Source organism: Mus caroli, chromosome 13 (assembly GCF_900094665.2).
Source record: "Mus caroli chromosome 13, CAROLI_EIJ_v1.1, whole genome shotgun sequence".
Classification (NCBI taxonomy): Eukaryota; Metazoa; Chordata; class Mammalia; order Rodentia; family Muridae; genus Mus; species Mus caroli.
The window spans coordinates 23,358,876-23,371,046 of record NC_034582.1 but is presented as its reverse complement, the minus strand read 5'-3'; the positions used below and the strand labels follow the sequence as shown (position 1 = coordinate 23,371,046).

At 35.8% G+C, this 12,171-nt stretch overlaps 1 protein-coding gene across 2 annotated transcripts; it reads left to right on the top strand.

The window, feature by feature from the left end:
• The first annotated feature begins 3,231 nt into the window (after positions 1-3,231).
• LOC110307551 (prolactin-7D1) lies at positions 3,232-10,479 on the top strand. 2 transcript variants are annotated; one of them, XM_021179786.1, is made up of 7 exons: positions 3,232-3,262; positions 4,077-4,079; positions 5,447-5,616; positions 6,732-6,770; positions 7,537-7,644; positions 9,433-9,612; positions 10,276-10,479. In XM_021179786.1, the coding sequence occupies exons 1-7, from the start codon at positions 3,232-3,234 to the stop codon at positions 10,477-10,479; spliced, it is 735 nt and encodes a 244-aa protein (XP_021035445.1). The 2 variants fall into 2 exon arrangements, with proteins under 2 accessions (XP_021035445.1, XP_029324026.1); XM_029468166.1 differs by lacking the exon at positions 4,077-4,079.
• Positions 10,480-12,171: the final 1,692 nt, after the last annotated feature.

Genomic DNA, 12,171 nt, shown 5'->3' with positions numbered 1-12,171 from the left:
AATAACCAGAAAAAAAGAATAAAAAGAAAAAAATCCTTTACTCTTCCACAATTAAAGGGATTGACCCAGCATTCGAAACATTTGATGGATCTACAGATTATTGAGTATCTTATATCCTGGGAAATCTGTAAATAAATAGTAATGCACAAAGTTTGTAAAAACAAAATTGTAATAGAAAATAACAACTTTTTTTTCCTGGTGACCTCCCTAGGAAAACACTATGAATGTTTTTCTAATTTTTATTTCTTAATGATATAATGAGGAAGAGTTGTGGTTTACAATGAAAAAGAACACAGGTCATCATGGTGGGGAAGATAAGGTGGCCTGTTCTATTGCTTTTAAAATCAAGACTCAGGCTGAGATTAATGGTTGTTTGCTCTTTACTTCTTTTATTCTTCAAATTCAGTCGTAGACACAATCCATGTAATGGTGTTGCCCTCATTTATTACAGATCTATAATAAGCCTGTCTAGAATCTCCCTTAGTGCCATCAGTAGAGGTTTGTCTGTGAGCAGACTTGCTCACATAAAGCTGGCATTCTGTATTAATTGCCACAAACAAGCCCTACCATCATGACTCAGATCATGCCACACGCAGAAACTTTGTACATCATCTCCCCGTAAGGCCATGGACTTGGCTTAAAGCAAAATATATTAAGTACATCTGCGAGTCATTGTAGTCTTTCACAATATGAGCTGTTTCTAACTCTAGTGCCTACAGCCCTGAAACAATCTCTTAAGTGTTAGGTATTTATAATGCAACCAGTTTGGCTCTAAAGAAGTTTTCTAGCCAAAGCCCTCCAGTATGTTACCTACAGCATAGCCATCCTCCTTGCCCGGTTTTACTTCATGCCTTCAGATTTACTCATTAGAAAATAGAAAGGATTTTACATGTCTAATACTTTGGAATCTGTATTGGAACTTAAATGCCACCTTTGTGGCTTCATACAATGAAATTTTAAACCTTCTTACAGGGTTTCACAAACTTGCAACACATTGCCTCTCCTGAGGATCTCTCTGTAACCTTATGGAAAACTTAAAAGGTGTTGTTGTTCTTCTATCTCCCTTCCTACAAAACTAGTGCCACTTGTACAATGCTACCACATTTTCTACCAAGGTAGGCTCCTGTTTTCCACTTGAATGGTTAAAGAGTTAATGGCCCCAAACCCTAAAGTGAGAAGGAATTTTTATAGCTACTAACACATACCGGTTACCAGGCTTCAGGAAGCTCCTAATGATATATAAAGTAATGGTGTGGTCTCTTAAGCTAAGGTTATGCTGCTACCATCTGCAGACTGCTAAGATCCAGGAGGTTTCTTACAAGGGACTACAATAGATGGTGAGGTCACATAAATTAGAAGTTCCCTTCTTCTGAGTAGGACATCAACCCCTCTTGCTAAGGTCACAGCAATCTCCATTGGAAATTACAACTTTGAGAATGCAAGAGAAAAGACCTGCAGATACAATTTTCCTGGGCAAAAAATTCCACTGACAACAAAATCCTAAGGCCCCTGTGCCACAGGTCCACTGTCCTTATTCTTGAGGAGAGACTGTCACACTTCATTGTTCTGATTAAAGGACAACCCGCTCCTGTTGAAGGTCCATATATCCTTTCTTTTGTTTCCATATCACCTTGATCAATCCCATTCTAACAATCAGTGTCTCCAAAGTGATTCTAGATAATTCAAGTTGAAAGAGAATATTAACCAAAACAACTTAATATTATCTAGATCTAAATATGTTTTTTCTTGTAACACACTTCATTGTAAGCAACATTTCTCTAAGGAAGAACCAGTTAAAAGAGGTAGTCAGACCATTTTATTATTTATTATTATTTATTAGCTGTTTTGTTTTTATAGTTAATTTTTTTAAGAATTCCAATTCATGCTAAGTTCTATTAAAGTTGTACTTGTTTGCATCAGGGAACACTGGTCCTTGAACAGATTTGATAAATATCTGTAAGGGTTACACTAGTAAAGACTGTATAGAGATAAGATCTAATGGCTTACAGACTTGAAAAAAGTTTAGGAAGTAGAGAAACATAGCAGTTTTGAATTCTAAAGCAGAAACCAGGCATGGTTGGAAAATGTAGCATGTAAAACCACAACGTTTCTGAATAATCCCAAGACCAGAGTACTTCGCTTGCTAGGAGCTATTCAACAGTAAAGCCTTGGTGTTCATCTATGTAAAACAAAGTATTGTTAGATAAGCCTATTTAAATACTAGAGATACAGTAAAATACCATATGTTTTTGTTGCATGGTAAAAATAAATTGGACTTGTAGTAAGGTAGAAGGCCACAGTTTTGACTCACTTTCATAGTGCCCATGTTCCTCTGCTCTGTCTGTACTAGTAGGAAATGTCAATAAAGGACCTATTCAGCACAAAATAACTTAACCACCAAGGTGAAGCATGTTTTGACTTGTTCACTGTTAATATGACTGTTATCTTTGAAATCAAATATGTTCTATTAGCTTTAAAATCAGTTCCATGGACTTAGGTGATGTTTGTAAGCTTGCCTGAGTATCTGTGACAGGAGATGTTCTTGGCTACAAAAATGGAAGCTTTTGATAATTTTTGGTTAATATGATATATTTATTAAAATAGCCTTCAAGACATCTGTATTTGAATGTTAAATTGTCACTCTTATGTACCTAATATGAAAAATAAAGCAACTCACAATGTTCCTTGGGTGTTGTCAAAGACTCATGAGCATAAAACTCAATATGGGTGACTTTTACTGAGGCTTTGAGTACCAATGGTCTAAAACCAATGAAATATATATGACCTTCATCCAAGTGTCATTGAAAATTTTAGAATATATAAAACCCTGAAGGTAAAAAGGTCTATGACATAGCTATTTACTCAAAGCAAGTAATTTCTATCAGTCTTTATGAGGAAGACAGAGTTGTGGCTACTCACAGTATAATTTGTTTTAGTCACAGGATGAACATGAGATGAACCACGTACATAGAACTAACTGTATCAGTGAACCTAAAAAATAAGATAAACCATGAACTTAGAACTATATTAGTGTTCATGGTATCTAGGCTACTTAACCCTGAGGGAAAAATAATGGGAATTGACACGTCTTTTTCCTCCTGCCAGTGTGTAACCTCAGGGTTACTGGGATAGACTATATAAGAGGTAGAAAATAAGGACATAGAAGGCTTCCAACTCCAGTGAAGCATCTTCCCGGAATCCACAGCTAAGCCTGGGTAGGACTCTGAAGAGATGCTCCCTTCTTTGATCCAACCATGCTCCTGTAAGTGACTGTTTACAACATTTCTTCCACACGGCTTAGGTACTGAATTATATTGCAGAGGTGGTGGACAGTTAGCTTTTCTGGTATTATTCTTTTCTTATCAGGAATGAAGGACATTGATTAATAACTAACCAGGAGAAGTAAAGCCCAGTGGATCTGAGAAACCCTTTCTAGTCATTATTATTGGAGCAAATGCACAGTGCATTTATGGATCTTTGTTTCTTAAAGAGAGGTAATCTTAGCCTAGAGTCATGCAGCAGTGTCTAGAGAAATTTTGCATTTTCTTAGGTGACTGAAGTAGAGAATATGAACATTACTAATGTGTTGTATGAGAAATCATTATGATTCCGCATAACCTTAAATAGTCAGGAGATACCAATAACATGGAATATCTTTCTCAAAAAGTCAAAATTCCAGAAATTGATAAATGACATGTTCACGTATGACAGATTTTCCACAGTGTTGCTATTTATCCTTCCACACTAAACAAAAAACAAACAAACAAACAAAAACAAACAAAAAAACTAAGGAACATCAGTTTTTTGTTTGTTTGTTTGTTTATTTATTTATTTATTTATTTATTTATTTATTTTTCACTCCATATTTTATTTCCCCCCTCCACCCTCCAACTGCTCTCCACATCCCATACCTCCTTCCCAAACCCCTGTCTTCATGAGGATGTTCCAACTCCTTATCCCACCTGACATCAAAACTCCCTGGGGCTTCCAATCTCTTGAGGGTTAGGTGCATCATCTCAGAATGAACACAGACCCAGCAGTCCTCTGCTCTATATGTGTTAGGGGCCTCCTGTCAGCTGGTGTATGCTACCTGGTTCGTGGTCTAGTGTTTGAGAGATTTCTGGGGTCCAGATTGAGACTGCTGGTCCTCCTACAGGGTTGCCCTCCTCCTCAGCTTCTTTCAGTCTTGCCCTAATTCAACAACAGGGAAACTCAGCTGCTTCTGTCCATTGGTTGTGTGCAACTAAATGACTCTGACTCTTTCAGCTGCTTGTTGGGTCTTCTAGAGTGCAGTCATGCTAGGTTCCTTTTTGTAAGTGCTCAATAGCCTCAATAAAAGTGTCAGGCCTTGGGACCTGTCCTTGAGCTAGATTCCTCTTTGGGCCTGTCTCTGCACCTTCTGATCCTCAGGCTCATCTCCATTTCCATCTCTGTAATACTTTCAGACAGGAACAATTATGGGTCAGAGGTGTGACTGGGGCATGGCAACCCCACCCTCATTTGATGACCTGTCTTCCTGTTGGAGGTGGGCTCTATAAGTTCCCTCTGTCTACTGTTGGACATTTCATCTTAGGTCCCTCCCTTTGAGTCCTGAGAGTCTCTCACCTCCCAGGTCTCTGGTGTATTCTGGAGTGTCCCCCCAAACTCCCATTTCAGGAGGTTGCCTGTTTTGATTCTTTCTGCTGGCCGTTAGGGCTTCAGTCCTTTTCCCGTACCCAATACCAGATCAGGTTCTTCTCTCCCCTATCCAGTACTAACCCCCACCCCGCACCATCCACTTTCCTTCCCAGATCCCTTTCTTCCTCCCACTTCAAGACATTTTGATAATATTACAAAGACTTCTTCTACTAGTAGTATTATTACAAACAGCAAGTTTACAGAGAAAATCATTGCAAGCTTTGGGGGAAACTCTTGAATAGGAATATTCTCAGGAACCAGTGGATTCAGCGTACAGAATTCTTTTTCTGAGAGGATTCTCTTCTTCCTAGGGATTGAGAAGCAGGCAGTCATGTGCTTATTCTTAGCATCAAGAAGACTTGGTAAAAGTTATTGTGCTATCCTTGCAAACATGCTTTGTTTTCACTGAGTGCAAGTCAGAATCTTGCAGAGTGACAGCTGAAAGTCAATGTAGGTGCTCAAAACCTTAACTACGTAAAGAAATGAAAGTCATTGCATTCACTCACAATTTGTGGAAACCCCAAATGCTTGGAACTTTCAGAATCATATCTGACAGAAATTTAAAGATGTGAGAAGGTACCAATTTCTCAAGTATGTAGTTGTTCAAATTAATTATTTTGTTGCATTTTACAGTGGAAGATGTTATTCACTCCCATAGCTTTATAGTGCCAGATCATACAGAGGAGGACAATGGGCAGGGAAATTATTACTGTTGAAAAACTCAGATGAGTATCTCTCATTGTACATAGCTCCTGTTTCTATATAACAGGGACTCTCCTGTTGCTGCTGATGTCAAATCTCTTCCTGTGGGAGAAGGTGTCCTCTGTACCCATAAATGCCAGTGAGGCTGTTCTCAGTGACCTGAAGGACTTGTTTGATAATGCCACTGTACTTTCTGGAGAGATGGCTAAGCTTGGTGTAAGCATGCGCAAAGAATTTGTAAGTACCTCATTATCCCATGACTTTTCCTAAAAAGGAACTTTCCAGCTGAGCAGTGCATTACAAGGCAATTTAATGGAAAATATCATTAAACAAGTTTTATTTATTGATTTTAATTAACTAATTAATTTTATTTTATTATTATCATTTTTTTTTTTAAATTTAAAGACAGGGTTTCTCTGTGTAGCCTTGGTTGTTCTGGAACTCACTTTGTAGACCAGGCTAGCCTCCAACTCAGAAATCTGCCTGCCTCTGCCTCCAGAGTGCTGTAAGTCACCATGCCTGGCTGCGAGTGGGATTGGGGTGGGGGAATGGGAGACTTTTGGGATAACATTGGAAATGTAAACGAAGAAAATACCTAATAAATAAAAAAAATTAAAAATTAAAAAATATTTGATCATCAGCACAATAAAGGTCACATGTGGGAAGTCAATAATGAATTTACTCAATGGTAAATTGAGTTGAACAACTTTAACATCAGAATAATGTCTATTCTCAGTGCTTTTGTTCAGCATAGTCACAAGAGACCCAGCCAAATCCATAAGGCAAGAAAATAAATAAATTTAAAAAATAAAGCAAAAAAGTTTTTAATACCTCTTTCAAACATAGAAGAAGGTAGAAGGTACTCGAAAGTGAAAAGGGAGAATATGGAAGTTTCATGATAGCTCAAAAATGTATGAAACCATTCAATAGTTTTAATTATTTGCCTCTGTGTAACTATTCTAAAAATACACATACAAGAAAAATTTCTCATATTTATAGTTCTGACATAAAATCTTAAATGATATGGCTGGTGATAAACTATGACTCCCTTACCCTGTTTAGAGCAGGTTAGTCTGTACAGCCTCTTTGATTAGCACACTTCAGATATCATAAAGGAAAAATGTGTTATGAGGAGTTGAATGAAATGAATACAACTAATCAAAACTTGCAAGATGTTGAGATGGGAAGTAGGTAAATTGCCTTCTTGGAAATGTCTTGGGCTAGCTGCTTTGTAAAGCTCTCCAGTGCATGAATTTATGGAATGGGAGGGGTTCCTAGAAAATGTGTCTACATTTGCAATAAAATGTATTTATGCTGTTTACAGAAATATTTTATTTTGTTCCTTCATTTAGTTCATGAACTCATTCTCTTCAGACAAGTTCAATAAGATTGTAAGTGCCTCACTGATTTCTGTCTTCATCTCCCAAAGCATTCATGTTAATTATTGCACTATACCTTGCCTGAGAACGCAGCAAGATCCAATCCAAATAAAACACTTCTCCAGGTGAAAGAAAGCCTTAGCCTCTATAAGCAGCTTGGAAATGGGACTGCTTCTGAGAATAGGGTTTGCAAACAATAAAATCAGTATTCAAGTTATTATCAAATTTATGTTTTTATTTTTTAAACACTCATACTTATAGCTTAAAATTGTAAGAATTTTGCCAGGAAAAGAATTTTGATTATAAGGTCAAAAAATATAAATATTAATTAATCTCTTCTTGTTATGAATTTTATTGCTGCTTATTATCTCCTAAAATGGCCTCTTTTTATGTCTAAGGTTATTAAAATTAACACAATTTCTTTCAGAATTTATGATAGAATTTAAATGGTATAGTATATATATATACACTAGAAAGAAAGTGAATAATTTTTATAATACTGAGTTAAAGGTAAATGAATTTGAAATGATAGCAAACAAAAATAGATAAATAATCATACATATTTACTATAGCCTTAGACTCAAATCGCACTGAAAGACAAAATTTGAAAAATGTTATGCTTTTATTTTTGTCATGTTTAAGGGTTCTCTTCAATTTACATAACACAGATTTTGAGATTAGTGATAGAACAAAACAGGATTAGTATTGTGTCCTCTTGTTCTTTTTGTATCAATTCATAATGCTAATTTAACTCAGATTTCTTTTTGAACATTTTCAGATATTAGATTTGCACAAGAGTACGGAGAAAATAACCCAGGCTTTCAACAGCTGCCACACTGTTCCCATCAACGTTCCTGAAACAGTAGAGGATGTCCGAAAGACATCGGTGAGACCTCTACATTTATCCTAAAAGGCTAAAGCAATCCCCTGGCTTTGATAAGCTGGCAAGTTCTTATGAGCACTGAGAGGGGTATAGTAATCAGAAGAGTAGGATCAATGAGTAAGAGTGCACAATGAAATAAAAATCATGGTATCCTCTTGAGAAATTATAAAGGAAATCAAATATTAAATAATCTTGTAGCAGATCTATATAAGCTAAACATTTAAGGGAGCATATTTTACCAATGTCTTCACACTGAGCATTGGCTTATTATGTTGTAGGAAACTTTGAGCTGAAGTCCACATCTATTTTAAAAACCCATTCATGTATAGGCCTAAGACAGATAAACCCAGTTTTCTTTGATTAATAACGTCTCCACATTGGCATATTGTCATTAGTGACCACCACGGTAACTTTTCTTGGATCCCAGGGATCTCCAGTTTTTCATTTGCTTCTTACTCATGTCTCCCAAATTCCATGAATGTTAGAATTCCTTCTGTATATTACCTGGAAGTGCCTGGACAAAGGAGACCTATAAATACTATCTTTGTTTCTCCCAAGAAAATGACTTCTTCAGTTGTCATGAAGTGTTAGATACATCACAGCAACTCTACCTAAGTCTTGTTATGATCTCTCCTTTCTTCCCTATGTCCATAGACTGCACTCAGATAGATTACTTAGCTATCATTTAAAAATAATAAAGTGAAAGGAGAGGAAGATGGAGACCTAATGTTTCTGGAAACTTACTCTATTGTAGAAATGCCACAGTGCTTCAATTGAGAGTGCTTCAATTAATCCTGCCCAAATGCAACTCAGACAAGGACATGGATAGATTGAAATGTTTTGTGGACCTTGTGTCATCAACTGGCCTAGTGATAATAGAATTCTGAGCCTCATTTGAATCAAGCACACACTTTTAGTCATATGCTCCTGGCATATGATACATACCTGTATTGTCATCACTTCCACATAGTCCTTTCCTTCATTCTCACATTTCTCTTAAAGTATCTACTAAATCCTGCTTTACTTGTTGTTCTCCTCAGCACTAGATTAGTTAAAAGACAGCAACATAGCAAACATTTTCAAATCAGTTATGAGGTACATATATAATTCTGACCTATTCCTAAGGGTAAAATTTCAATTATGGTTTCTGTACATTCAATGAGCTCCATTGTCCTTCAGGTATACTTGTTGACGTTGGTCTGTTCTGTTAGAGGCATTGGTGTTGTAGGCTGAAGAACCATATTTATAAATGACAGGTCGTCTTCAAGGTACCTTTCTATTAATATCCTAAACTTTATAATGAGTTTTTAAAATATAATTTTGTCAGCATTCTATTCACTGGTGTCATAAATATGATTTAAGTATTTGCAGTTGAAACTGGTAGTATCTGTCCTTCTGATTCAAGACTAGTAGACAGCCCCTCACTCTCAAGAAAGCCTTATTAGGGTTTCATGGAGAAACAAAATAGTTTTTGGTAAGGAATATAATGCCTTACCAAAAAGGCTGATGATAGATTTCAGACAAAAAAAAAAAAAAAAAAAAAAAAGAACATGTTCAATAATATAGTTCATTATAAATTATTTACATAAACTATTTCATTTTTGCAAACTACAGGTGACCAGTCTAACTTTTACACTGCTACATCATTTTCATTTCCAGAAAAAAATTTTTTTTCTCCATTAGGACAGCAAATAGATGTGTTCGTTCAAGTTTTTTTGATTAAAAGCAACATGTAAATAATGCTCTATGTTTCATTTATCTTAATATGGTTGTTCAACAACTGTTTCATAGTTTGAAGACTTTTTGAAAATGGTGCTCCATACGTTGCTGGCCTGGAAAGAACCTCTGAAACATCTAGTGACAGAACTCAGTGCTTTGCCAGAATGCCCTTATAGGATCCTATCAAAGGCCAAAGCCATTGAGGCTAAAAACAAAGACCTTCTAGAGTACATCATAAGAATAATATCCATTGTGAGTAATTTTCTTACTCTTCAATTTTGTCTTTTATGAATGATGTGACTTCTGTAGTGAATGATATATTTTGAAACACTTCACTCTGCAAGATCAAAAGTTAGGCATCTAACCTTCTATTAAAAACTCTCCATTACAAGATATACACAGAGAATAGCAAGTCCTCAAGTCATCTTTAATGCCCATTTCTTCGATTGAGTACTCACAAATAACTCATTTGATATTCTTCTATCAATGACCTGCTTCTTACATGAAAGAACTGCCCTCCATTTTTCCATTGTCCATTTGACAAACAGAAGGATAGGCTCAAGTATCAGAATCCTGGATTACCTTCTTTGTAATTGCAAGTGATATACTTTATTTATCATCAAACAACCTAGGGGGAATATATAAATATATATGTGTGTGTGTGTGTGTGTATGTATGTATGTATGTATATGTATATGTGTGTATAGACATATATATAAACATATACATATATATGTATATATAAAATCTTGCTTCTAGATTACATAAAGACAGTATCCTGTCACAGAAGCAGAAATCTATGCCTGTGACTGAAATTTCACATTTATAATATTTTCTTAAATGTAATTCAGCCTTTAGAAGGCATAGGTCCAAGGAATACAAACACTAATAATAAGTATCATATCTGGTCAATAGGTTAATCCTGCAATCAAAGAAAATGAAGACTACCCGACCTGGTCAGATTTGGACTCCCTGAAGGCAGCTGATAAAGAAACTCAATTTTTTGCTCTTTATATGTTTTCCTTCTGCCTGCGTCTTGACCTAGAAACAATTGATTTTCTAGTCAATTTCCTAAAATGTCTGCTTCTTTATGATGATGTCTGCTACTCAGAATTTTGAGATATTACATGATCCATCTTTTGGAATCTTCTTCTAGTCTTTGCCCTTTGAATATATGATTAAATCTAATGTAAATCTATAAGTAAAAAGAGACAACAGATATATCTAGTTGTTAAGGAAGTTTTAAATTTAAGTGGCAGAATATGTATCAATAAAGTAGTAAAAACCTAAAAGAAGTCTCTCTTTCTCAACTCATTTTCAGCTGTTGCTTTCTGAATTCTTGTCTTCTTATCAATATTGTAGGTATATTTATTCTAGTCTCTTTAGCCTCTGTATATGATATCTCATATGGTCTCGTTACAACATCTTGTATTCAAATTACTTAATATATTTCAGCATTCTTCTGTGGCTTAAGTCACATTCCAGGCAAGGCTGTGTTCATCCATTCCTGCAAAGTTTGTCCCATTCCTACCTCTCTCTATTTGATCTTTTATTCCAAGATGGAATAAAGAAGTAAGGAAAGGGAGAAGTTCATTCATTGCCAACTTGTGTGATAAAATCAAAGACTGCAGAGAAATTCTTTTAATTTTTTTCTTTTATTGAAAATAGATTTTCTCTCATATATTATCTTGATTACATATTATCCACCTCTCTCTGCTCTTTCCAGTTCTACCCTCTCTTCCCTCTGTTCTGGATCCATTCTCTTTCTATTTCTGATTAAAAAACAAACAGGGTTCTAAGGTATAATAATAAATATAATCTCATTAATAAAATAAGATATAACACAAATTAACACATCATAATTGAGTGAAACAAGCACATGGTAGGAAAAAGCCTAACAGCAGTCACAAAGAAGAGAGGCCTACTTGTTTGTACATTGTAGAATCTCGTAAACAGCATAAACTATAAGGAATAATATACACACAAAGGACTTAATACAGATCCATGAAGCCCTTGTGCATGGTACCTTAGTCTCTGTGGGTTAATATAAGCATTAACCATGTTGGTTTATAAGGGCAGGGTTTTTTTGGAGTCCTCCATTTCCTCTGTCTCTTACACAATATCTGCCTTCTCTTCCAAGGAATTCCATAAGCTCTGATGGGAAGAGTATGATGGAGACATCCCGTTTATGTCTCTGTGTCCCAGGGTTTCACACTCTGCTTAATGTTTGAGTGTAGGTTTCAACATTTGCTCCCATCTGTGGCAGGAGGAAGATTCTCTGAAGATGGCTGTGGAAGGCATTGATCTATGAGAATAATGGTCTATCACTTTTATTCCTATAGTTTTGTTGTTAATGTTGCTTTATTTAAAAGAATGATATTGGTTTTGCTCTATAGATCTTGGATACCTAGTCTTAGATTTTTGATCACATCAGCAGTGTCAGGTATGGGATTCATCTCACAGAGTGAGTCTTCACTCAAACCAGATATTGGTTGGTTTCTCCCATAAGCTTTGTTCTATCATTGTCCTGTCAGGGAGGGTATCATTATAAATCAAAGAGTTTTTTGCTGGCTTAGTATTTCTGTTTTTCTTTTGGTAGCATGCAGAGTACATTCCTATCCAAAGATTTTAGAACATAGAGATGAAGGGTCTTTATACGCACCAACTCAACTCCTTCATGTTGATTGAGCTGTGTAGGAATTATCTTCAGCAAAGAATTAACTTGACCAACATTTATATTAGATATAACTCAATCCCAGGACCAGAAGCCTACAAGGTCTTAATTTTATTTCCTTCTCTCATGGAGCATAT